Source organism: Hoplias malabaricus, chromosome 13, assembly GCF_029633855.1.
Source record: "Hoplias malabaricus isolate fHopMal1 chromosome 13, fHopMal1.hap1, whole genome shotgun sequence".
In the NCBI taxonomy this organism is placed as follows: Eukaryota; Metazoa; Chordata; class Actinopteri; order Characiformes; family Erythrinidae; genus Hoplias; species Hoplias malabaricus.
In genome coordinates this window covers 23,826,594-23,854,241 of record NC_089812.1, presented here as the reverse complement: position 1 = coordinate 23,854,241, position 27,648 = coordinate 23,826,594, and the positions used below count along the sequence as shown (strand labels likewise).

The 27,648-nt window shown below is 39.2% G+C and overlaps 1 protein-coding gene across 2 annotated transcripts; it reads left to right on the top strand.

The window, feature by feature from the left end:
* ap2a1 (adaptor related protein complex 2 subunit alpha 1) lies at nucleotides 1-24,224 on the top strand. Of its 2 annotated transcripts, XM_066642999.1 has the most exons (22): nucleotides 1-808; nucleotides 7,039-7,250; nucleotides 11,798-11,991; nucleotides 12,500-12,629; nucleotides 12,948-13,049; nucleotides 13,165-13,424; nucleotides 13,830-13,998; nucleotides 14,195-14,332; nucleotides 14,433-14,615; nucleotides 14,833-14,930; nucleotides 15,087-15,318; nucleotides 15,696-15,884; nucleotides 16,746-16,900; nucleotides 17,253-17,315; nucleotides 18,091-18,162; nucleotides 18,545-18,627; nucleotides 18,818-18,907; nucleotides 19,660-19,783; nucleotides 20,197-20,313; nucleotides 20,487-20,556; nucleotides 22,527-22,661; nucleotides 23,319-24,224. In XM_066642999.1, the coding sequence occupies exons 1-22, from the start codon at nucleotides 742-744 to the stop codon at nucleotides 23,394-23,396; spliced, it is 2,961 nt and encodes a 986-aa protein (XP_066499096.1). In that variant the 5' UTR covers nucleotides 1-741; the 3' UTR covers nucleotides 23,397-24,224. The 2 variants fall into 2 exon arrangements, with proteins under 2 accessions (XP_066499096.1, XP_066499097.1); XM_066643000.1 differs by lacking the exons at nucleotides 17,253-17,315; nucleotides 18,091-18,162.
* The last annotated feature ends 3,424 nt before the right edge of the window (nucleotides 24,225-27,648 follow it).

Sequence of the window (27,648 nt, the reverse complement as noted above, 5' to 3'; positions counted from 1 at the left end):
TGTCACGAGCCTCGTCCGTGAGCACCGACCTGGCGCGGCAGGCACGAAACCAACGACCTAGAAGCGAATTAGGAGTTGTATATTTTTATATTTGCTCCGTGCAGTTTCATTAATCGGTCGGCGGAAGAGTGCGCCGGGTGTGTTTGTGTTCTGGTGATGTGTTATAACATCTGATAGCGCTAGCCGCCACAAGCTAGCCGAGCTGTGACTCAGAGAGCAGAGAGGGAGCAGAAAGGAGAGCGCTTATTATTTTTTCATTTCTTTATCCCCCTCTTCTGGTCACGGCTTCATGTTTTGTAGGATTTCAGGTCTCTGACGGTGCTTTGTAAGGACGTTGTCCGCTGTTGAGTCGCAGATTGTTAGGGTTGAATGAGTGTCGTCGTCGTTTGGGCCATGAACCGTTGGGTTTGAATGAACGTAAACGGTCGACTGAGCTCTCCTCAATACAGACACACTAAATACACTCTTTAACGGCTTCAGGCTTTCGGACAGAGACACATTAGTTCATTATACTGTTGTTAGACACGGCATTACTGTCGTTAGAAAACTCCCAAAACATTAAAACCGCCGGAGTGTGTGGTAACCTTAGCTGCTCGGCTAGCTGGGTGTTTGCTTGGCTCCAAACCAACCAAAATCTACCGTATTTCTTTTTTCTGCCTTACAAAAACGCGACGTGAGCTAATCCCCCGCATCTGGAAATAATTTCTCGTTTGTTTGGGAGGGAGGAGAAACCCTGCAAAGATGCCGGCTGTGTCGAAGGGAGACGGAATGCGAGGATTAGCGGTGTTCATTTCGGACATAAGGAATTGTAAGTGCCTCATTTTCACTGTTGTTAACCAGAACACTGACTGCCGTTTTGAGAGGCAGCTTTAATTTAATCTATTTCTTCTATTTATAAATAAAATAACCTTCAGCTGCTCTTCATGGTCTTCTATATAGACCAGAGGCCTCCGTTTATTCATTGAAGCACACGTTATTCGTTTTCAGCCTCAGGTAAAACACAATATTCACAAATATGAACCCCGAAGTCTCAACAGCTAAAAACATCAACTGATTCATCCCCCACTTTTCTATAACAGCTACTTACCTGGGTTTGTAAACCTGCTTTCGGTTCCTCTGAATACTGCAGGGACGTTTGTCCACATCTCCAAAATTCAGTCTACCAACTTGCTTGCATTGACGTCCTCCCACAATTCCCAAAATTATTGCCAATAATGAGGGCATTTGGGCTCTAGGATGGAAGTCCGTTCTTTTGAGAATGCCCGCAGCATGTATTTTCTGTTTCCTTTTCTCATTTATGGCCAATTGTCAACTCCACATCCATTCAGACCCACGATTTGAGTTGTCTTCTCCCACTGGAAAGTTAGACTAATATCTGTGGATGTTTTCACATAGTAACGCGAGAGTGAAGCCTGTTTTCTCTCTGCTTTGGTGAGCTTTTTTATTCATTAATTCCTTTTCATGTTACTCCACATTTTCCAAGTGGGTTGTTATTGTCTGATCCTGCTAGATATGTCTCGTCTCCTAAAATGAATAACTTGTACTTATTGACTGGAAATTATATGGGAATTGTAGAATGGATCATCTTTGCCTTTTGTGCCATACTCAACACTGTCATTTTTCTGAATGTCTGGAGGTGAGGAGAGGTCTCAGGCTACATGTGGGTTCCTGCAGAATTGGATGTGCTTGATATGATATGATATATGTTTTGAAATACCCCTGCTTGGTGTGGAATAGAGAAAGCCTCAGATGGTCTTAATCATTTGCAAAGGATTCTGCTTCAGAGACAGCAGTAATTTCCACTAGAAAATTGAAACATGGAGCCTGTAAGTGGACTCCCATATCTTGCAGTGCATATCAGTCCTAGCCAAAAGGAGGTAGTTCAACTGTTTGTGTGATAAACACTTTATCATCAACTTCCCATGGGCTTGACCATTGAAGGCTTGTGTGTGTTCCTATATGTATTATCACTAACACGTGCCATTTATCACAACTAATAAAAAAATTTTTGGCTGCTCATCTCTGGTAATGAGGATGTCATTTGAAGGATGTTTTTGAATTTTGTTTATGGTATTTGCTGATATTTGCCCCTGATTTATATATTGCATGGTAGAGGAGAATAAGTCGCCTGTGAATAGTGGAGAAATTTTCCCAATACTTTTTTTCCACATTGTTTTTGAGATCTTGTAGAATGATTTTTGTATTGTATAAAAGGGTATATACTCATTGTTTTGGTTAAGTATCTGATATAGTATTTTATCAAAATAATTTAAAGGTAACGTTTAGATAATTTCTGTGTGCATGTTCTTGATGTAATTTAGTGGCTAGTGTTGTGCAACATATACACATTTGTCCATAATTTTGCTATTTTTATAGATGCATAAAACAGGTGATCGCTGGTCATCGATAACACCCCTAAAATCTCATCTCTGTTCATCAGGTTTACACATTTTAGAAATTATTTCCAAGAAAAAAAACTCTCCTGATACCCTAATAGTGGCTGTAGTGGAGATGCTATACTTTGCCTTCATTCCATATGCACAGATCTATGAACATGCGAAAGCCCCCTCCTGTATCCCCACCCACCCCAGCAAATCGACATTAGCTCTCGAAGGACAGGTGGTTTCTTCACCAAGCTTTCAAATGTTACATAGTGCAGTTTCCACAGTGATGAGCCCAGAATAGCAACAACAGCACCACTGTTTTCCCCATTACACGTCAGTGGAGCATCACAATGGTTTGAAGCTGTAATTTTAAACATAAAAATATTGTAGCGTTCCTTTAATGTTGCAATAAGTTGGTCACAAAATGTACACGCAGTGTAAATGTCCTCTTTTAAAGGTACAACAGTGATGTTAATGTCCAGTTGTTCAGTTACATTCTGTTCTCCAGAAGGAGAGGTGAATATTTGAAATCATTCATTCATCAGTCTATAACCTTTCATTACAGAACTGGGTTAAATAAAACAGCATAATATAAGTCCTGGAGATGAAATGGGGCGTATGAAATCAGCACAGTTTAAAAATCTACAATTATAATAGAATAAGGTTCAATTATGTTCTCTGACTAAATATACTGAATATGTTCCCTTGAGGGTACTACCACAGTCAGTGTTTCAGTTATGCTAAAGTAGGGAAATCTCTGCCACAATGTAAGTTGATGCTATAGCTTCATTAGGTCTGTAATGTAAAAACCCTGGATTCTGAATTTGCACTTTTAAGACTTTACGGAAAGCTGCAGTTTCAAAATGGAAATGCTCAACCATGGCATTAACTGCCACTTAGTCTTGCTATGTACCATACACATATTATAATATGCACATGCTAACATACATGATAATCAGCAGAGGGTGTATTTTAAATTTATTGTATTTATGTGCAGGTGGACCATCATACACTGTGAGAAAAAAAAAAGATATCAGCACTGCTTGACAAGTCCTTCATTTCTATTAAATCTATTCCTGTGTGCTTTCTTCTTCATTTTCTCTACAGTCATGTTGTCCCAGGTGTCCTCTAAATGCACTCCTGCACCAGGCGGGAAGTGTGTTGTTACAGCAGAGTGTGGACAGAGCAGGATGTGGCTGTTTCTCATGGAGATCGTTGTGTTTTCTATGGCTTTGAGCAGTCCGCAGCAGTAGAATGACCACAGGCCAGAGCAGGGAGCACACACTGATCATTTATCTTTTGAGAGTTTCTCTTGCAGTAGGCACTCCTTTTTTTTTTTTTTTTTTTTTTTAACACACAGCCTGTTTGTGCAGTGAAAGAAAATGAATTGTAACTGTTCCCACAGTTATGTGTAGGGCAAAAGAACAATAACTTTACATTTTTACATTTACAGTAGATGAAATGAGATTTCATCTGAATTTACAGGAAATGAAAACAAGATCATGGCTCTGTAACAAGGGCGTGTTTTTAAACCATATCCCACTTTAAGCTTTTTGTGTTTTTCTGCTAAAATTGCTCAAATATGGTTGAACAGAGAACCTAACACCTAACTTTTGATGTGTTGCTGATGGATGTTTTGAGCAGCATTGTGATTTACCACCTGTGAACACACAAGAGAATTTTATCTCCACAAGGTTCAGTAAATACACGCCAGCCATTTGTGGTGTGTAAGTGCCTCACAGAATCAGATTCTGACACAGGATTGTGGACCTTGGTCAGTGCATCTGTCATCTGCTGTCGGTTTACCCACTGAGAAATGGTTCTGAAATCAAAGCTCTAGCATTAAATCTTACAACCAGAAACACCCTTCAGCTGGCTTGTAAGAGAATGAGTCATAGTATGTTTAGACTACCAAATATACAGCGCGTTTGACAGAGATATTTGTATTGGTGCATAAATGTCTTCGCTTTGATATACTGGTCCTAGGTTTGGGTAACATTGAGTACAGCATATTGGGGGGAAAAGTTGCTGATGTTAGAAAATTAAAACAGTATGCCAAAAAAATAACATGAAAAAATTCTGTCTAGTAAAATGTAGTGAGGGCGTTCTTTTAAGACAAGAAAAAACCAGCAGAAAAGCCCCACTTAGAAAAATTGACTCACAATAAGACAGGAAAGGTCACAGCACTGTTTAGTGATAGGAAGATTACAGAGGGGGTTAATTGAGATGCCTTTAATTAATCTTTCATCTCCCATGGGGGAAAAAAAGAAATTTTGTGTAAACTACAGAGTTTTAATCAATTAAATATTATGATTTTTTTAAAAATGCCCATTCCTGATGAAATCATACACGTAAAATAATTGAATAAAGATGTTCTTTGGAAGTACTGACAGTTGATTTGAAACATAAGGCTAATGCCACATTATCTTGTACATGTTTAATTTGCTTAAACCAGCTGTGTAAATATTATGCAGCCTAATTTATTAATTTCAATGTTTAGACATGTGTTGTAATTTTGCTCAGCCAAGCATATTGCAAATGGAAATATTTTTTTGTAGTAGATTCAGTGTGTAATTGAGTATCCATTTGCCTCTCTAGTTTATTCAAGAATATCTTCTCCTTTGCAAATTTGTCATAAACCTCTTCCCCCATATAAAAATTGCGTCAGAGTAGTGCTGAAGTCGATAAACAGCTGTGTGGTGCAGTCAATATATTTAGTGTTTTATTTCTGGTAGACAAAGTCCAGAAATGGTCAAGAAACATACTCTGAACAAATCCAGCTTTTGACAGTAGACTGCAATGTACTCTTGTGCTGTCAATTTTTGCTGTTGGCTGTGTGATTGAAGTTGTTGTGATTGATATATGCACAGTTGTGGTCTCCCTGTCCAGTGGTGGTTAATAGTTACCCTATTAATTTGTAATTATTCATTCAAACTAGCTGAACGTAAATAGTTCTTCATTAAATGCAGCTACATGTACAGATGGGTAATTATATTAAAGCCTTTAGTCATTGCACCATGCAATCATTCTCATCTGCAGCATTTTTCATGTTGATATTGTATTCTTGGGTGTATAATTATGGCAGATCACTGTCGCAATACGATCTTGTTGGTGTAACCTAATACTACACTTGCTGTTTAGGGCTGAGAGTATATTACATGGTGCATAATATGTAATACAGTGTCTGTCCCGAAACCTAGTGAGCTGTCTAACTAGAGAGCATTTTATGTGACAGAGTGTGCACTCATGACATGTAGGTTGTCCCTTCACTTCATTATGCTTTGATTATTACTTTGATATCTTAATCTGGCCAAATTTTAAAGCAGCATTGAACCCTTCCTCTCCTGTGAAGGAAATCCCCTGATGCAACACCAGAGCAAAAATAATTAAAATCGCAATTAAAAACGGGAAGATTAGAATCCACCGTGCAGAAATGCTGAGATGACGCTAGCCACGGTGGTAATAAAACACCTGTTGCGTGTGGTGGGTGGGAACAAGTCGTGACACACGTTCTCTAGCTAGAGCGTCTCAATAATCTGCTATTTCCTAAAAACAAGACTCTGATTTGTTAATTTACTTGAAGATTTATGTAATTGAAAAAACACGAAGAATCTATTATTCTCATGGCACAACTTGATTGTATTTTGTAAATATAATTGACAAATTTTTTGAATATGATACGTTCAACACACTCCAAGACGTGAAGCAGAGGCAAGTATATCACACTGTGTCATCATCTTTCCTTTTAATTATGCTGTTTAATCATTTGGGAACTGAGGATACAAAGTGTTAAAATGTACCAGGTAGAGGTTTAGTGTATTCTTGCTTGATTTAAAAAAAAAAATAAAAATTTGCTTCCTTTTGATCACAGCACACATTTATATTGTCTTTGCGCATATAATGTGTGTTTTTTTTCTTTGTGAAATAGCTTCACCCTACATTTCTTTATGTAGCAGTGGACTGTTATGTGAGAAGCGTTTTCCAAAGTGCTCCCAAACCCATATAGCTATGTTATTTACAGTAATTATCATGACAGTTTCTAATTCCATGCCATCTGAGGGCACTACAACATTTTTGCTCTTTAATTTTTTAAAAATACTATGTACAGTAGATGGTGAAATATACAAATCTTGCATGGTATATTCTTGTTGTGAAAAGTGGTGATTTTGTTTTTGTGATGAGCTGCAACCTACCTTTGCCTGCAAATATTGAGTCTTTGTGGGAAGCTGATTTTGTACCCAATTATGATGCCTGTTACCAAGTCACCTGCTTATGAAATATTTCTTTATGGCCTTTCATTTATTAACGAAGATTCAAATGTATTTTGCATTTTCTATAAAATTTTACAAACTAAAATTCAGTGGCATTCAGTGAAAACAATGGGGAAAATTTTTGTGGGGAAAAAACTTCAAGACTTGTCACAAATTTAGGTTTTTATTTCTTTTACAAAAGTCAGAAGTGTTCTGGAAGTGTGCTTAGTATATTAATACATTTATTGGAAGTGTAAAAAATAAAACAATTATTGATTTGAAGACAAATGAGAAATGTTATTTGTTTTCCAAATTTAAATATTGAATTCCTAAGGTATTTGAGATGTTAAGAAAAAAGAGTCTTATTTTTTATTAATTTATTTATTTATTTTTCTTGTTCCCAGGCAAAAGCAAGGAGGCTGAGATCAAGCGCATCAACAAAGAACTGGCAAACATCCGCTCAAAGTTTAAAGGGGACAAAGCTCTGGATGGCTACAGCAAGAAGAAGTATGTGTGCAAACTGCTCTTCATCTTCCTCTTGGGCCACGACATCGACTTTGGCCACATGGAGGCAGTCAACCTGCTCAGCTCAAACAAGTACACAGAGAAACAGATTGTAAGTAGGATGATCCTTTTCCTTTAGGTGAAACTCTTCCTCTTCCTGCTGTTCATGTTCACACAACTCTGAATTCTAGAAGACTTTGTATATCTTTAGCTAGGTGTTCCCCTCAACTGAAGGGAATGAGCAATTGTTGTACTTTAATGCTTTCACACAAACTGCTCCAGTGACACTCCATGCCATGTATACTCACCATGAGCCCTAATTATCTCCTGCTGATTTTCCACCCACTGTACCAGTCAGACTCTCATCAGTTCTCTGCTCTCTTTTGGCTCGCAGTCTCTGAGAGGGAGTAGAGACCCATGGAGTCACAAGTAGCTGTAAAGAGCTGTTTACTGAGTTCAACTCATTTCAGAGTTTGAACTGCATTGTAAAGGATTTATAGATGGCATGTTGCATTTGCGTATTATGTTTGTACTTTGTACGGGGGCATAAATTTCCTCCGGAGATGAGATTTGCTAGTATCTTTTTGAATGACCCTCCCTTTATCCTTCCTTCTCTTTCGTCACAAAACGTTGCCAAAGAATGTGGTGATGCAGTTGTGTTTGGAGGAGCATTTCCTGTGAAGTCATTGTTTCAGTACTCCAGTTTCCTCCGAGCCTGATCCAGCACAGTTAGCTCCTCTTTGACTTCACTCAAATACTAGTCTCATAACACTATTGTCTACAAAGTAAACATACTCTCACTTCTGTATTGTAAGGAGTTTCACGTTTTCCGGAAAGCTCTGTTTCTCCTCCTCTATGTTGGAAATCTATCTTATAATAAAAAAATGAGGTCATTCTGTTAGTGAATATTGAGCTTCATCCCAAGTCATAAAATGACTTGAATTGAGGCCTGAGGCTATGAATTTTCTATCACTAGCATTTTCTGTATGTGTCACTCAGCCATGCAGTTCTGCTGTGCTCCATTGAATTAGCTGAAATGCAAGATGGTATTCAGTGAGGCTTTTCTATTTTTCCCACTGTATTTTACTTTTTGAGTTTATTTTTACTGAGGTTGCTAAAACCTTCATCTTGTAGACTGGTGGATCTCTCTGCAGCTTTACACTCTTGCCGTGTGGGAGAGTAAGCTAATTCAGATTAGCATTTGATCTCAGACAGCTGGTGAGGCAGACTCATGTGAACCTGACAAGTGCTCACCTCCTCTAATCATATGCCAACTGAGCATTTATTCTCTTTATTTTTGCATTAATTGTATTTTAACTTAGTTTGAGGCACTGCAGCAAAAAATCACTTAAAAAAGCTGTAAATTGTGTTCTTCAGGTGAGCTGGATTGTGTGAGAATGTTTACATTTCATTATTTACACAAAGATTACATCAAACAATACTGTGTATCCAAGACTCCAAAAGCCTATCTTACACCCAAAGCAGGATTTCTTGCTTAGCCAGCTAACCTTATTTTTAATTTTCTGTTAAAATGATGTCCTGAGAGATTTCAATTATACCAAGCAATGATTACAAGGTGAGCATTGTAAATGCTTTTTTGTAATTTCTATATTTATTTTTAAAAAAAGCCATTGGATTCATCCTTATGTTTCATATGACTGGCTGTTTATCATAAACATCATGCTTTCATGTGCAAATGGATTATTAGTTTGAGTATTAAAACCTAACAAACAGTAGTTAACAAAGTTATATTTACTAGGTTTAGATGAAACCTGAAATTTAGCCACATCTCCTGTTTACAGTGAGCTTACTTTGTGAGGCAGGCCCCAAGTCTGAAAATTATTAAACAGTATTGGATGAAACAGATGTTAAAAATGTGTGAATTATACTAACATTTTATAAAGGCATTAGATGAATCTGTCATTGTTATTTCATGTTTTTCTTTGCTACTTTCCATTTTAATATTTTGAAATATCTTTAAAAAATGTAGCACTCTAACAAACACAGTGGCAGACTGACCCTGACAACGCAGCTTATTATCATGAAATGAACATACACTCTATTACTGTATTATGATTGGGTTTTTTGATCTGTTCACAAGAGCCTGTTTTCTCCTTGTATGGATTATGTTGCTTCCCTGGGTTTGTTCAGCTGTGGTCATTTAAGTAAGATAATTGGGTTAAATTTCACAAGCCACTCATAAATTTGATCTATCTGTTTTAACAGTCTATCAAGCAGTGTTGAATAACGATGTGAAATATCAAACTCTTCAACTTGACTCTCGGGTGAAAATATTTACATGTAATTATGTTAAGTGTTTTAATTACGCAGCTCAAGTTCCTGCAGAGTCAGAGCAGCTGAAATTGTATGAATTGATAAAATTGATAAATCCAGACTTGTTTATGAATCCAGACTTGTAGAACCCTTTAAAAAATATGTGAGCCTCAGGGTCTCATCCCTGATTGTACTCCTCATTTCTGGCATCAGTTCGATCACTGTCATGATCTCTGGGCAGTTCCAGAGTTAATGTACTGATCCATGGAGCAGTGGAAAGACACTCAGGTTGACATTTCATACCGTAATGCTCCACTTATTGATTTGGAATATATCCAGATACATCTATATGAAGAAGTGCACAATAAATATAAAGCCTTACAGAAGAGTGGTCAGTAGCCAAGAAGTCTCCTCTTGGGCGGTAATGATTTACTTGTTTGACCTGTGAAGCACTGGGAGATCTTACCAATTCAGCTGTGGGATTGCATTTTAAAAACACAGAGACATTCAAATACTCTTGCATCAGGCCCTAAATGATTTTTAACTAAGCTGTGTTTTTCATAACCAAGAAATGTTTCTTGAATCTTTTCAGATAAATCAGCATAGCTGTCTAATGATGAGTTTCTGTTAGAATCAAACACTCACCGAATATTACATAGAATGTTTATGTTGACTCCTCTTCCATGTTGCTTTTTGTTTTTAATCTCCCATTCAGCAAATCTCTGTAATACATCTTAATTTACTGAGTGAGGCAAATACACATAAGTCATTGTTAACAGTAAGCTGCTTGGCCTCACTGTGTGGTCTTCAGAAGCTCTGAAGCAAGCAAATGGCTGCATTCCCACGCCTCCTAATTGGAACCTGTGTAAGCAATGGTACTGAGCATCACTGCCAAATATCAGACGCGTGTGAAACAAATTCACTGTGTTAACCTGCTGTTATTCTTCAACAAGAACAAGCAGGTTATCAGAGCAAGGGGTCATTAGCCTGCAGTACATTTGTAGCAGTGCTTTAAAACGTTCCACTGATCAAACACAGGCATATGTATTCATAGGGTTGGCCTGATTGTAAAGCACATAACTTGTTAAAAAGCATAATTTTAATGAAACAAACTGAGTGACAAACCAATTCCATCTAAAAGTGATTCATTGTACAAAAAAATCTTTATTTTAGTGTATTGGTCCAGATACAGCAGTTTAACACACATTTAGCATTCATGAAATTACAAAGAATAAAAAAGCTTGACTGAGAGAGGTCTCAAAAGGAAGCAGTGCAGATGTAAAAGGTCTACGTAAAGAGCAGAAGTGCCTTCGGCAGTGTGCGAGACGCACATTTGCACAGCGAGAGAGAAAAGCACTCTCCTGTGGATCGGTGCTCTGTGTCATCTGAGCAGTTGGGCCTGCTGTCTCTGTGAGTCTGTGAAGATGACATTTCTGCAGTACTGCAGTTATTCTCTGTACTTCAGCTCAAAGCTCAGCCATTATACCAGCCTTGCAAAGCTGAGCCATCACAGCACCCTCTCACATGATTCCCACCTCCCAGGGAGAGCATGGTGTTAAGGGCATATGCTGCAAAAGCACGGCACATAATCACAATAGTATTTCATATACAGTACATTTGTTTTGATCCTATGGAAGATTCTGATTTCCATAGAGTGAAAAATGTAGACAATAAAATGCACTTAATCTAATAACTGCACAAAACCAGTTTTTGTGAGTAATGTGATAAACGCGTTCACACGGGAAGTCAGCTAACGAGAAAACAGAGTTTACATAAATCTGGTAATGATCTGATTTCTGCTTTGCTGCAGTCAATAATATCACAGAAATACATGATATAAACTACCTGCTGCTGCATTTGGTAAACTTGTACCCATTTTAGGATCTTTCTTATTTCGACAGCTCTACACTGTCTGGTTACACTTGTGCACACAAGTGCAGACCGAGATATCCCAAAGAAATCGTAGTATGGTTATACATGCACTGAGACACTGGGTTAGTGAGCTAAAATTCAGCTCTCTTAAAAGGATTTCTTGATCTGATTTTTAGACCTAACTCCGATATTAAATCTGAGTATGCTATTTATGAGGCCATTTGAAAAATTAGGTAACTGCAGAGATCTGATTACGCACTCATTTTCTGCTTACTATAATTAAGGTAGAAAAACAGGAGAATCTCACATACAATGCCGGAGGGGATTTTTTTTTTTTTTGTGAGGGGGCAAAGATGGACGATTAAGCAAATTGTACACTGGTTTATGTTATGTATAAGCATTTAGTATATACTTGGCATGGCAGCTGTGGTCAAACCTTTTTAATGTTTGGTTCACTGTACCTCACCTTTCCTGTCTTCCCTCATTCTCTCCCTCTCTGCCTTCCTCAAACAGGGTTACTTGTTCATCTCAGTGCTGGTGAACAGCAACAGTGAGCTGATCAGGCTGATCAATAATGCCATTAAGAATGACCTGTCCAGCCGGAACCCCACCTTCATGTGTCTGGCCCTGCACTGCATTGCCAACGTGGGCAGCAGGGAGATGGCGGAGGCCTTTGCTGGAGAGATCCCTCGCATCCTGGTGGCAGGGTGAGAACGTTAACAAGCAATTATCTCATGGAGAGAGGGATGAATGGACAATGAAGGGTGGGTTACAGGATGCTAGGGAAGATTAAGAGATTGTTGAAAGTAGGATGGTCTGGGAAGAAAAGGAGCATAATTTTGTAGTTTGAATCAGTATGCAAAAGATGATGAGTTGGGCTGGACTTGGTGAAATGAGATTAAAGCTCATCTCTGTATGGGTGGAGGGAATGAGTTGTGGAAATATGCAGTTATTCAGTTTATCTTCATAGTAGAGGGCAGGGAGGAGGAAGATTAGGAAATGGCAGGGAAATATAGAGGAACGAGTCATTTTTGTAAGATATGATATAATATAATGAATGTTTAGTGTTGGGCAAAGGCGAATGGTAAGAGTCCATCCCTGTCCCAGTTAGAGAGAGAGAGAGAAACAATTATACAGTTTCCATGAATACTTCTCTTTGGCGCACACTATTTCTGTGTGGTAACTTTTGTGGAATTAATTTTCTTGCTGTGGCAGGGACACGATGGACAGTGTGAAACAGTCTGCCGCTCTGTGTTTGCTACGGCTCTACAAGACATCTCCAGACCTTGTGCTGATGGGAGAATGGACCTCCAGAGTAGTGCACCTGCTCAACGATCAGCACATGGTGGGTCAGACAAACAACTCCCCCACTATCACTGCTTACACTTGGAGGAATTTCACAAAGCAGATTTCTTAGTTAACCAGACACTTGAGCCAACGATGAGCCTTGAATGACAGGAGAAGTGGTTAAGGGCATTGCTTGTTGGACTTGCTTACTCAGAATTCCTGCTTTGCGAAATACCCTCAGGTCAGAAGAAGCCCAGTTGCTCAATTAGTTTTTCTACAACAGGATTCAAGAGGGAGTTCTGCTTTATTATTCTAATTTGGTCTTCACCTTCTCTGCTTTTGTCTCGATCTTGATGGTCTTATTGGTCACTTCCAGGGTGTTGTCACTGCTGCAATTTCCCTCATCACCTGCCTCAGCCAGAAGAACCCAGATGAGTTCAAAACCTGCGTATCCCTCGCAGTGTCTCGCCTCAGCAGAGTATGTCTCTCTCTTTCTGCTACGATCCATCTAATGCTGATTTAGTTTAAGCATGTTTGCACTCAACCTATGGGTGACTTCTTATTAAACAAAGGTGTGCTTGTTTCTCGTTCAGATTGTGTCGTCAGCATCCACTGACCTACAAGACTACACCTACTACTTTGTCCCTGCCCCTTGGCTCTCCTGCAAGCTGCTACGTCTCCTTCAGTGCTACCCTCCACCTGAGGATGGTGCCGTCAAAGGCCGACTGGTGGAGTGTCTGGAGACCATTCTTAACAAAGCCCAGGAACCTCCCAAGTCTAAGAAAGTCCAGCACTCAAATGCCAAGAATGCCATCCTGTTTGAAGCCATTGCACTCATTATTCATTACGACAGGTACATTCTGCTGTTTGTATGCACACATTGCTCTTATATAAATTATTTCTTTCTTGTTTTCTCCTGTTATTAGAATCCTATTTATACAGATGCACAATGATCAGACTGATACCTAGACTTGACTAATTATTCAAACTGATATTTGATAACATATTTTTATTGTATTTCTATAGTACAGAGAATTTAGGCAATATTGGGCCTTCATACTGGCTAAATGTTAGACCATAAGTACATGCATTAATCTCTACATTGTTTAAAATGTCCACAATCCTATTGATATTTCTTTGGCGCCATTATTACTCAAGTGGATGATAACAAAATTGACTCTGAATTGAACTGAATTGGAATTGTAGTATGAGTGTCTGTATTTTGGTTGATAGCTGTACTGTTTGTGTAAATGTGCAGTGAACCCAATCTCCTGGTACGCGCGTGCAACCAGCTGGGCCAGTTCCTGCAGCACAGAGAGACCAACCTGCGCTACTTGGCACTGGAGAGCATGTGCACTCTTGCCAGCTCAGAGTTCTCCCACGAAGCTGTCAAAACACACATTGAGACAGTCATCAACGCACTCAAGGTGAGGATCCACTTGCAGACTGTCTGTGGGAGGTACTCAAAAGCATATAGAGTGATGATTTATTTTTTTTTAATCTAACCATTTCTAATATATTGTAAATCTATCTTCGGTATAATGTGGTCTTTGGGCCCAGGTGATATTACCCACTACATTTATTGTTGTTACTGACTAAAGTAAATAATATTACCACACTCAGACCGAGAGGGATGTCAGTGTCCGTCAGAGAGCTGCTGACCTGCTCTATGCCATGTGTGACCGCAGCAACGCCAAGCAGATTGTTGCTGAGATGCTGAGTTATCTGGAGACAGCGGACTACTCCATCAGAGAAGAGATGGTATGTTGAAGCTTCTCTATTTCCTCCTGCACAGTGGCCTGCAGTTTTACCCTTTAATTGTTCACACGTGCTGTGCTCATGGCTCCTGTCTCTGCTGCAGGTGTTGAAGGTGGCTATTCTGGCAGAGAAGTATGCAGTGGATTACTCCTGGTACGTGGACACCATCCTGAACCTGATCCGCATTGCTGGAGACTACGTCAGTGAAGAAGTGTGGTACCGTGTCATCCAAATTGTCATTAACCGGGACGATGTGCAGGGATATGCCGCCAAGACTGTGTTTGAGGTGCAAACACATGCTTCTCTTTTATTTCTTTGTTTTGTCTTTTTTCTTACAGATGTTGTTCCTCAGTAATCATATTTATTGTGGTTAGTGACTGAGGTGTATTATGATACAAGAGGAAGATGTACTGTAGTTTTCTCATTGTATTGGATATTCTACAGCTTTGTTCATCACTCTGTCAATATAAAATGCTTAATTTATTTCTTATATTTGATCCTAGGCTCTTCAGGCTCCAGCTTGCCATGAGAATATGGTAAAGGTCGGGGGTTATATCCTGGGAGAGTTTGGTAATCTTATAGCTGGCGACCCTCGCTCTAGGTATTTGAAATATATATATATATATATATATATATATATATATATATATATATATATATAATATATATATATAATTTTTTTTTCCCTCCCCATCTCTTTTCATCTGGAATATTAATGCTGTTTCTTTCTCTGTCTCTCTCTGCCCCCCCACTCCAGTCCACTGGTTCAGTTTAACCTCCTGCACTCTAAGTTCCACCTGTGTTCAGTGCCCACACGTGCTCTGCTCCTGTCTGCTTATATAAAATTCATTAATCTGTTCCCTGAGACAAAAAGCACCATCCAAGAAGTGCTGCGCTGTGACAGTCAGATCAGAAACAGCGATGTAGAGCTTCAGCAAAGAGCCGTGGAGTACCTCAAACTGTCCTCCATCGCCAGCACTGATGTACTGGTATGAAAATCCACAAACACTAAAGACTGGGTGACATTTAACTAGAGATTTCCACAGATGTAGCTGTCCTGCTGTCGTGTGTGTGTGAATGGGTAGAGTCTGTAAGAATGCATTATTAGAATCTGTTTGAATATGTTATAGAAATGTTCTTTGAAATACATGCTTATTTGTCTTATTTGAACAAGATAAAGACAATTTTCAGAACTAAATGCTGAGTAATGTTGAAACATGTCTGTATTTCCAGACTGAAGGAACATCCTCAGTCAATCTATTTATGTATTTACTGAATTAACAAGAAAAAATTAAGAGGTGTATTGGGATTAAATTAATTGCGATGTAAAAATGAATGAAGCTTTAATAAATATGATTCTGTACAGGCTACAGTGCTAGAAGAGATGCCTCCATTCCCTGAGAGGGAGTCCTCCATCCTGGCCAAACTGAAAAAGAAGAAAGGACCTGGTGCCGTATCTGGAAACGAACTGGAAGAGGGCAAGCGAGAGGGAGGAGAGCTAAACGGAGCGGGAGAACGACCTGGAGAGAGCTCAGCCATAGGAGCATCCAACGCTGTGAGATTCTATTTCCTACACATTCAATCACTTTCATCTAGAAGTGAAAATTTGACAAAAGCCTGAACAAATATCACATGACCATTTTGCCAGGCTTGCACTTCAGTGGGAAGTGAGTCAGCACAAAAACGAAGCTTCAACAAAAAACGGGAAATGCTCTGTGATTTATTCTGTTACATATATAGGTCTCCATCCTCCTATTGCAGTATCCATGAGTGTAGCCTAAGAGTTCCTATATTGAAGGGTCCATATAATTGAATAAAAGCACTGCTTTATCGAAATGAGAGTTTGATGTAATAAGCAAACACGGTTAAAGGCCCAAAACATACCATAAAGTTCATATAGGGAAACTAAAATTAAAAACATTAGTAAATTTGAATTGGTTTTGTGATGTCACATAAACCAACACCTTTGCATGTTGCACTTTTACTTGTTCAACCGGCAGCAGCAGTGCAGCTCAAACAGTTTATTTTATTAAAGATGTTGTTTCAGCCAGGATTACATTTTGAATTAAGCAGAATAAATCATTGCAATGGTCTGGTGCTCTGTCCACTGTGTATTGCTGCCTTGAGTCCAATGATTCTGGATTACAGCGTATGCATGGATAGATGGATGCCTGCCAGCTGGAACAAAGCTCATTTACCTATATCAGTCTCAAATGCACAATAACAAAATACAGCCTGTTTCATTTTAATGGAGAGCAGGAGCTTGGAATATAGTCCATTTTAAGAAAATTGTAGAATAAGGGCCTTTATAAAATGATAAATTGAGGTTATTACTTTATTATTTCATATGTGCAAAGTTTTTTAAATATTAAATAGTATTCCTTCTTCACTCTCCTGTTTGTTTTCTCTTTCACAGTCCACTCCCTCTCCATCAGCGGACCTTCTTGGCCTCCGTTCTGCTGCTCCAGTCAGTGCTGCTCCTCCCAGCGCAGGTAGCCTATTGGTCGATGTCTTCTCAGAGGCGGGGCCAGCCGCTCCTGCTGCTGGTGTTAATGACGACGGCTTCCTGAGGTAAACAAGGTCATTAATTAGTCGATTAACATCTGTCTATTTCCTGGACTAACTAAGATGAAATGTTGTTGGAAGCTAATTCTGTAATGCTCTGCTGCTCAGAGGGTGTAGTTGTTTGTCAGGCTTTCTGCTCTTGTTGTTTTCACTTTTCTATCACTTGCTTTTTGTGTTCCTCTTTGTGTTTGTGTAATCTTGTCTTCTTTATCTTACTGTGTATGTGACTGTCTTTCTTTTTTTCTTGCTTTCTCTTTTTCTCTCTCTCTCTCCCTCCCTTTTCCATGTTGTGTGTGTGTGTGTGTGTGTGTTTGCTTGAACGTGTCTTTTGTCCTCACTTGTCATTGGATGATGACAGAGACCTGGAACCTCCCACTGAGAGCTCTGACTCCTTATTGGCTGAGGGTCCTGGTGACTCTGAGTAAGAGGCCAGTGGTTGACTACTGTGTCAATATGCAAAAAAACAAAAAAAAAAAACAAACCTGTATGACGACCATACACAAACACTACAGACACTGACATTTTGACAGAAATTGTATATGAAAATGTAATTAAAGGGCCCGTATAAAGGGAAAGCATGTTTTCCTTAGAAGTAGCTGTGCAATTTCAATTTGTAATGTTATTTTGAAGCCGATATGTTCATATTTTGTAATGGAACAACAGGAAAGGCCCATTTTTAATTCATTTGTTATTGTGAATTATTTTTGGCCAAAAGCAATTTTGCCCACCCATTCAGACTGAGGTTATGAGGAGTGTTTCTGCATGGCTTTTTTTGAATAATCATACTGCAGGGCAGTATAGCAAGTATAGATTTTAAAAATGAAAATACACAAATATCATCAGTGGGCCTCAGAAGAAACAGTCAGATTCTAGGAAATGGAGGATATGGGCCCTTTAATGTTTTCTACTTACCTTCAGGTGTGCGTTTTTTGTTTCTGTTGCACATTTATTCAGAAATGTTGTTTCTTTGTGTTTTCTTTGTGCTGTGTGGTGTTGTGTTAAAGGTCTAACTTTGTAACTGGGCTGGGGTTATAAATGCTGGCACTAACCTCTCCGCCTTCACTCCCCCCCCCTTGCGTCATTGCTTTGGCTGTTTGGCTGCTGCTCGTGTTTCTCTCTTTTGATACTGTAACCTGGCCTGTCTCTCCTCCTCTATGCGGGATTTCCTGTGTTTCTCCACACACCTGCACTCTCAGCTCTGCTCCTCCTTCTGTGGTGTCTGAAGATCCTACTCCACCTCTTCCTGAGTCAGACGAACTGCTTAACAAGTAAGAGCCCCTCTCTGCCCCTCTCCTTCCTTCAGATTTACGCTTGTGGATCAGGATTATTCAGTTAATGATGTAGGTATTCACATCCAGTGAACAGGATTCTTGCTAAAAAAGGTTTTCTTCAAAGAAGCTTTTGTTTATGTTTATTAATGTTTTTTTATGCATTATATTTTTAAAAAGGAACTTTAAATGACTTTGTCAAGATTCCCAAGATATTCCAAGATAATGTGAATTATTCAGAGCAATGGCCCTACTACCACCATTTACACACACCCATGTCTAGGATTAGCCAATTAAACCATTGCAATATTCTCCTTTTTTAAGCATTTTATTTAAGCTCCATTCCCTCAATCTCATTGGTGTGTCTCTCACTGTCCTGCAGGTTTGTGTGTAAGAATAACGGAGTTTTGTTTGAAAATCAGCTGCTTCAGATTGGCATCAAGTCAGAGTACCGCCAGAACCTTGGTAATTTACTAAATCTGTTTGAGTTGTATTGTTTATTGATCACTAAGTTATAATTGGCCTCTGTATAGATTTTGCAGGAAACTGCAGCATGCATATGTACTGTTAGTTTCATGTTCAATGCACTCTGCAGTTCATCTTCTTAAGGCTAATATTAGTGTATGTTGTGACTGTGCTTGTCTGTGTGTGCCAGGGCGGATGTATCTGTTCTATGGCAATAAGACGTCAGTGCAATTTGTCAGCTTCACTACCACAGTCAGCTGCCCAGGAGAACTTCAGTCTCATATCCTTTGCTCATATACTCACACTCATCTCTGTTACTGCCTCCTTGTCTTATGTTTTTCTCTTTTTTTTATCTCTTCAACTCAGTCATCCTCCTCCACACAAACATACTTTTTTTTCTTTTAGTTAAAGCATTTCACAGGCCCTGGACATGTTATAATTTAATATGGTTAAAAATCTACATATCCATGACTTCAAACAGCAAAGATTTCTGATCATATGTAAACTGTTGTATTTGTTATGGGACTTGTGGGTTGTGTTAGCTTAGCATTGCTTTATAGAAGTGAGCAGATGGTGAGTGTAAGCTTATAAATCCACAAAATCCTCATAAGTAGATGATTTTTTTTTCCTGAGTGCCTTTTCAATGCAATTTAAATCAAGCTACTAGTTTTTAGAGAAGGCAGAATGGGACTCTTCTTTTTCCTAACCAGTACTGAGACCTGTTCTTTAAATAGCAGTGTTAATTTAAAAAGAAATTCACAGCTAACATGACCACACAAATATTGCGTGTGCTTTTTCCAAATTGTTAGTTATGGGAGTCGCATTCATTTTCATCTTCCTTGCTGATAATCAACCCGTTATCAATATCTAATGATATTAGTATATTTGTACTTATCAGTGCTTTGATACTGATAAATCTCTTTCATTACTAGATATTAATGTTAATCAAATTTGTAAATCAAGCTCTAGATTGTATAGTGTAGTTGGTTTGTGTGCTCAAGTTCCCTGATTTAGCTCCTTGACTGAAGCCACAGCTGAATGTTCAGTTAAAGCCTGTGGACCCGCTAGTGGAGGGAGGCGCTCAGGTGCAGCAGGTTGTCAACATCGAGTGTCTGACTGACTTCTCTGATGCACCACTTCTCAACATCAAATTCAGGTAAAATGCCCAACACACAAACAAAACCACACACGCTTTCTCACATTGTTTTGAACTAATGCAGAGGCAGATTTAGATGAGCTCAGTGATATTTAAAAGGGTTTTTCAGGAACATCTGAAGTTACACACACACACCATCCTCTGTCAGCAGGTTTTTTGCAAAGCAGGGGCATATTGAGCAATAGCAAGTTACGAAAATAGATTTCCTGTCCAGATGTAGGTGATGTTGCACAGATTATATACGAAAGGCTAAATGTACATACTGAACTTCTCCATTTAACACTTGTATACTTTGCTTTTTTAAGCCCAAATAATGGTTTATGTTACTGATTTTGATCCAGTAAATGCTTTTTCACACCATTATATTAAGTGCATGCATTTAAGCAGAAGGTTGCTTATTGCTGTTGTTTCAGGTATGGTGGGGCTTTGCAGAACCTTACGCTCAAGCTGCCCGTCACCATAAACAAGTTCTTCCAGCCCACCGAGATGTCCTCACATGACTTCTTTCAGCGCTGGAAACAGCTCAGCCAGTAAGTGGATTGTGTCTGTGTGTTTTGGGAAGTGTGTTACAGTTAATATGGGCATGCCTGAAATTATCTAGACCTGCTGCAATACCATGATGCTTGCACATGTGTGTCATGCAATTTCTGTGTGTCATGTAGAATTAAAATATAATAATAATAACGGTCACTTTCTGTCACAGACCTCAGCAGGAAGCACAAAAGATATTTAAGGCAAACCATGCTATGGACACAGAGGTGCTGAAAGCTAAGGTATGAAAAACGTTTTTGTGATGCTGGGATGCAACTTCAGTGCACATATGAAAGGCTGCATCCCCCACTGACTACTTATTTGTATAATGTTATGCTTCATGGCACACGTTCTGAGGCGTCAGCGAGGCAGTGACAGCAAGACAGGCTTTTGTCTTATGAGAGATTTTATAAATCATTTTTTTCACAGTTTGATTTGCTTCAGGCAGGACTACCTTTGGCTCACGTGATTTCGGTTCTGTAACAGAACCAGAGTTAACAATGCATTTTGTCACTTATCTCAATTAAGACACTGCTATTCGGTGCATTCAGCCTCTAAAGCCTTGTTAGGAGTGGAGTAGTTTCTCAGAGGATAGTGGGAATGAAAATATCATTACTGAGAATGTCGATTGTTCCACGATTCGACCCTGCCCTCTCAAATCAAAGCAGGCAGCAGATGGGGGTTTTAGAGATTTTAACTGCTGTTATACTTGCATTACTTTATAAATTGCACATTTTTTGCACATTACATGGGTAAATGCTAGGGATGCACCAATTTATCATTTTTTGGGCTGATACAATAACCGATAATTAGCACCTTGAAATGGCCTATACCAATATTAATAACCGATAAAGACTATTTTTGTAATTAAAGGCTAAGCACCACTGAATATTTTAATAAATGAAATAATAAATAATAAGCAATAAATGAAACTCAAATTTAGAGGTACCATTATTCTTGTAAATGTGTTCGAAGTCGAACTCGAATTCATCCGACACTATAAACCTCCGTAGTGCAACTACGTAGCCTAGTATAATCTGAGCCACCAAGTTTAGCAAATCAAGCTAACATTAACTAACACCAACTAAAACAGGCGAAGTAAGTGTACTTACCCTGTTTACCTCCATGTATACAGAGGCTCTTGAAAACCCTTACATGCCCATATTGTTGGAAAAGCACCAGTGAAATGAGCACTACAGATAACGGAGTGATAATGGTCCTTTCCAAAGTGCCCGTTTAAAGTTGACAAATTTAGTCCATTTTCTGGATATTTTGTGATCTTTGGGCCATTTGTGCACAGATGTCCCACTGTACATTGAATTATTGCAGCCAAAAACTAGACACCTTTTGATCATTTTGCATTAAATTAAGTGCAAATTCTAGAGTTGTTGTCCACCATCTACGTCACATGCAAGAGTTATTAGAGTTTCCGAACACTGTTTCTGGGGGACCAACGGTCGTTAAAATCTTATTCCTTGAATTAGTAAGAAATAAAAAATTTTCTGACTATCAATAAACACAAGTTAGGAATTCAAATTACACTGTATTTATTTGTTTGACACTTTCATATAGCTGGTGCTTAGCCTTTAAAGTAAATTCACTTTGGATTAAAGCAAAACATTCTTTTTATCGTGGGTTGCCAAAGGACAAGTCTTTTCTTCAGCATTTGTACATTTCTGTACTTTTTTAATGTTGTCTTAAGTTTATAAGTTGTAGATATTTTATATTTTTATCAAACATTTCATCAGGTGGCAAGTTAATCTAAAGTTGTAATATTGGCTAATATTCCAATATCAGACAATAACAATACCTAACAGACGATAAAAATATCTAAAAAAAATATATATCTACCTATCGGCAAATATATCGGCCGCCGATATATCGTGCATCACTAGTAAATGCTAATTCCTTGCCATACCTTCAAGGTTAACATACATTCTAATATTGTTTAAAAACCAGTGAAAGTTTTTATTTTAAGGAGACAAAATGTCTTCATAAATTAATTTTTATTCATTGACTGGTAAAAAGAGTGGTGTGATGTGAAGTCGTTCGTTGTGGAGAAACTGATTTCTTTAGTGTTGGTGATTAGTATCCAGTGGTTAGCATGTCTTCAACAAAAATTCACCTATTTTAGTTACTATCTGTAACCGCCTTGTGATTTTCACAGTGAATTTTTACAAATATTTCTCCTGTTCCTCTCCTTCATATGTAGCTGCTGGGATTGGGCACAGCCCTGCTGGAGAAAGTGGATCCAAACCCAGAGAATTTTGTGTGCGCTGGAGTGATCCAAACCAAGGCCCAACAAGTGGGCTGTCTACTGAGACTTGAGCCCAACGCACAAGCCCAGGTATGAGCACGCTTCCTGCTTGTGTTTAGAGACTGATGATCCTGAACACCCACAGTGTTGTATAATTATGCACAACTAAGACCCCAAAATATTTAGCTGCTGCCAAAAACAGGATTTCTCTGATAGTTCCTAAATTTACCCAGCTCCTCTACATAATGTAAAGTAGAATTAAGCACACACTCTCTTTGACATCCACACACTGTCCAGCCCTCACTGCTCAGTCTGTGTCTGTGTTTCATTGCATCTCACTACTGTGTGTGTCTCTGTATCTGATGCTGCATCACAAGCCTGGGGAGCAGGTAACACTCATCCTGGCCCTCCTTCTCCTGTTCATGCCATCAATCAATCTCTTTCTCTCTCTCACTCTCTCTCCTTCTCTCCTAGTGCTTCATCTGTTTTTCATTCCCTCTCTTCTTTCCTCCCCTCCCCCCCACTCTGCAATAGTAGAACCAGACCACTTTGGTGTGTCATCAGATTTCCCTCTGTGTATCTGTGGTTCATGGCACAGTTTTATTTGTAATGATTGTCTGTGTTTCACAATGGCTGTAGGCAATGCAGGATTAGGATTAACTACACACTCAATAAGTGGTGTATTGCAGTTTTGTTTGTGTGTGTCTGTTCCTCACTGAGCTCCTCCGTCTGCCTCTTTCTGCTCAGATGTACCGGTTGACTCTGCGCAGCAGTAAGGACACCGTGGCCAAGCGTCTCTGCGAGCTGCTGGCAGAACAGTTCTAGGACTAGTTTCTAGAGTCCGCGTCTAGACCATCACCTTCTAGAACCGAGAAGAACCACGACCAGACCAGCGTTCCACCTTCCAGAACCCTGAACAAAGAATCTCCAAAAGCATTCGTACATAAGGGAAAAAGTAGCTGCCAGCCTTAACGGCAGCAATATTACTGTCCTAATTCTGAAAATTATTGTATATTATCATCAGCGCTACAGTTCTTGTTTTTATCGGTGTTTACCTGTGTGTGAGCTGTGAGAGGAAGCGTGAGTGTGTGTGCACTTGCAGGGAAGAATTGTAAATTTTTTTTTTTGCCCCCCCCCCCCCACCGTCCTGCCTGTTAACAAGTCCGTCTGTGCTTGTCTTGACAGCTGGTGTGGGTCGTGGAAGGAGGGATGACAGAAAGAAAGGGACCAAGAGAGACAGACAGAGAGAAGTTCTTCCCATTTTCTGACTTTTCTGACTTTTCTCACTTTTTCTCTCTCTCTCTCTTTCTCTCTCTCTCTCTCTCTCTCTCTTTGTCTTTGTCTGTGTGTGTTCTGCAACATTTCAACCGTTCAGCATTCCTAGGACATATTTGGGAGCATATTAAATCATGCACGCACACTCATCTCGCACGTGTCCCATCACACACGAGACGTTTCTGTGGAACATTCCGAGTTGGTTAGTTAAGAGATGGGCTTCTTGAAGGACCAGCTCCTCAGCTGGACAAAATAAACAAAGACAAAACACTGCAATCAGAATACACTAAAGACATGGCACTTCACTGAGACGAATCACTACCCCCCCCCCCCCCCCCCCCCCCCAATACTCTAGTAATGGAAGCCCTCCCTGCCTGACTGAAGGTTTTTTTTTTTTTTTTTTTTTTTTTTTTTTTTTTTTTTTTTTTTTTCTTTGGGGGGTAGGTATATCTCCAAGTAGACTTACTATCTCAGCAACTTTATTACTTGTAATGATGACTACCCAAAATTATCAATAACTTAGACATTTAATTACTGGTTGGATTTGCAGAGTAAGTCCCAAGTAAGTCATAATTCTGAGAAACAAAGTCAGTATTTTGACGTACCACACTCAGAATTGGAGGACAATATATTCTCTTCTTTACCTGCAAGGAATGGTCTTCCATACTCAACAGTCAGTGGGGCATATGGGGAGGGGAATAATACATTTGAGAGTATTTTCATTGTGTTTTTTGCTGTTCCACATTCCTTGAAAGCGAGTGCTGGCCAGTGCACTTTAAGAGGCCTGGAGAAGTAAGGCTTTTGTAGATCCCCTCCCTTTCCCCATTCCCCATTGTAGTTACTCTAAAGTTCAGATACTTATCATAATTCCGTACCTGATTACAACGATGTTTATGAAAACAAATGATATATATGAAATATATATATATATATAAAAATAATATGTAAAAAGAAATGATTGTCCGTCATGGTTGAGTTTCTATGTTGTCTCTTCCTTGTTTGTTTTGATAGTGGCATTGTTGACGTGTTTGTACGCTTTCTGAAAAGTGTCTTTTTGCATTTATGTTTTTTGGACATTCCATTTGGTGTTAATATATTAAGTACATGGGCATTGAGGTCTAGGACAGGTTTAAAGTGTTCAGCTGGATGGTCAGGAAGAACTAAAGGAGATGAAGGCAGACGGGAGGGAGATGTTTTGTATGACCGTTTGTTTCAAAAAGCAGTGAAACATCACTTCTTCTAGTGGTATTTTTCTTTTCCTTTTTTTTTATTTTTATTATTTTTAAATCTGTGCAGAAAGGACTCTGGAACATCAGCACTGACTGTCCAAAGTGTCCTCCAGCAGAGAAACTGACTGAGGGGAAAAAAAAAAGCAGTGGACAGTGGGTACCTTTTATAACTTGATGTCTCCCACACACATGCACACACACTAACATACAGTAGATGTGGACATACTTGTTAACTGGATTGTTTAATGACCTGCTGTGAAAAAGTCGGTTCACCCTTTATTCAGTTTACAGGTAAAATGACCATTAACTACAAGGAGCCCACTATTCTAGAGAAATCAAATATATTTTCCACTTAAAGACAAAATAAGCATTAAAAGAGGAATCGGGACATTCAATAACTGTGCAAGGGCCTGGTGTTGCGCCAAAACTGTCCCTCTCACTTAAACAGCACTTAAATCTCTCATCTTTGAGAGAAAGAAGAAAAAAAAAAACCCAGCTTCGCTCTCGATTCAAATCCTGAACCGTCTTGATCTGTCTTTTCACTGTGAGAAGAAACTCAAAATTGGGAGTCTGAAGAGATGAGAGCTGTGAAGAAGTCCTAACTCGGCCCATGTGAAATAAACACAAGTCTTATAACAGCAAAAAGTGGAGGGAAAAAAATCTTGATGCCTTTAGTGTATTTCTGTTAGGGTTTTTATTTTAAAGCTAAAATAAATGGAAGTTAAAGAAATGAAGGGTGGTCTTTGACTTTTTCCACAGTGCTCTTTCTCTTGTGTTGGAGCTAAAATCCAGCAAGAGCACTTATCAGTGTGAACACTAGTGACCAGAAATTTGGCTCACGCCTTCACGCAGTTTTAGGACAGGATGCTTGAGGGAGGGCTAGCAAAGGTCTACCAACTGTCAATCACAAACACAGGGATAATGTCAGCATTGTGAGGTGGCGAATATGAGTGTATGAGCTGTGTGTGTGGGTTGCACGTGTGTGTGTGTATTTTGAAAAATCTAATGGAAGTTAATGGGACATTGTCATATTAGGCTAATGAAGAGTCACTATGCTTCCCTTAGTGCAGCGCGGACGTGATGCATTGATGGGACTTTGTCATGGTAGTTGAGTTTAGATTTGTCATGGTGTGTGTGTGTGTGTGTGCGCGCACGCGCGTGTATGGTTGTATGCGTGTGTACGTACGTACGTGTGTGTGTGTCTATGCAGTATCCGCTAGCTAATGCAGCCCCTGTGTATCGGTGTTCAACCTGTCAGATACCTGTGTTTAGATTAAATTTACTCTGTACTGAATAATGTGAAAGTAAAACTATGCCATATACTCCACTTGAGTCTCTTCTATTTTTTGTGTCTTGAATTGAACTCAGATGAAAAGTTAGGTCATCATGCACAAGCATGGCTGTTTTATAAATGCTGTCAACTCACATTTCTTTACAGATTCACAACCTGCAGTGATCCTGTGCTGCCCTGTTGTAGTAGTATTACGTTTAAAACAAATGTTTTATGAGGAACATTTTGGAATGTTACACTGAGCATGTACTACTTCATTAATGGAGATGATGGAGTTTCATCATCTCTAGAGTGAAAGGATTTATACCTTTTTAATGGAAATTATAAAAGCTGTTTTTTCCAAGGACGGACTTACCCAAAAAGACTCCAGATAAGGTGTGTAGTATTATAAAACGCAAATGATATCTCAGGGTTTCCAGGTGGCTGTTTGCAGTCCTTCTGTTCAAATAAAAGGTTGAGCGGTATGAGATGTGATAAGGGGGGGGGGGGGGGGGGGGTTGTAATCACACAGGATAAGATGTAAAATATCCTATGCCTGTATATAGGGCCTAGCCCAGTCTTCCTAGCAGTGACCACAAAGTTTCTGTTATCTATTGTTGAACATTTTTTTTAAAAAAAAAAAGGTATCCTACACCTAATCACAAGTTGCTGTGGTTGTTTATGATCTGAATAGCAACCAGCTACAGGACCCAAACCACCGACTACATGACTAGCTTTTCACAGGCGTCAGCAGGTAGATACCTCCCCTCCGCAGTGTTTCCCTGAATTAAGCCCGCCTCCGGAAGATTCCACTGTGAAGTCTGATGTCCCAGACCCATGCCCCTCCAATCTAGCTTTACAGCCCTATAACATGTAGATCTACTCTGGACCTCTGGTGAAGGCTGTACCTAAATATATGCAGAGTTTCACAATGCAGGAGTTGTAAGTTAGCTAGCTAATTCTAGCTTAAGCCCATAGTTGATGACTGTCCAGTAGCAATGTCCTTCAGCTCTTTTTCATTGGACACATTGGATTGGATTATCCAGCTAATTCTGAAAACTGTGGAGTCAGTAGTGTGGTGCAAAAAACACAAAACAGCTCCAGCTCCGGTGCAGTTCTCTCCAAGCACCAAAACAATAATGCTATTATTTCAGCACAGCACAATGAACTAGGCCGTGTGAATTATGCATGCAGTTTACAGGCCTGAAGAGAGCTGGTAGACAGATAAACAAACAAAATTAGATACAGACCTCACAACCTAGGCTAAGAGTAAATGAGGTAAACAAAAATAAATACACAAATC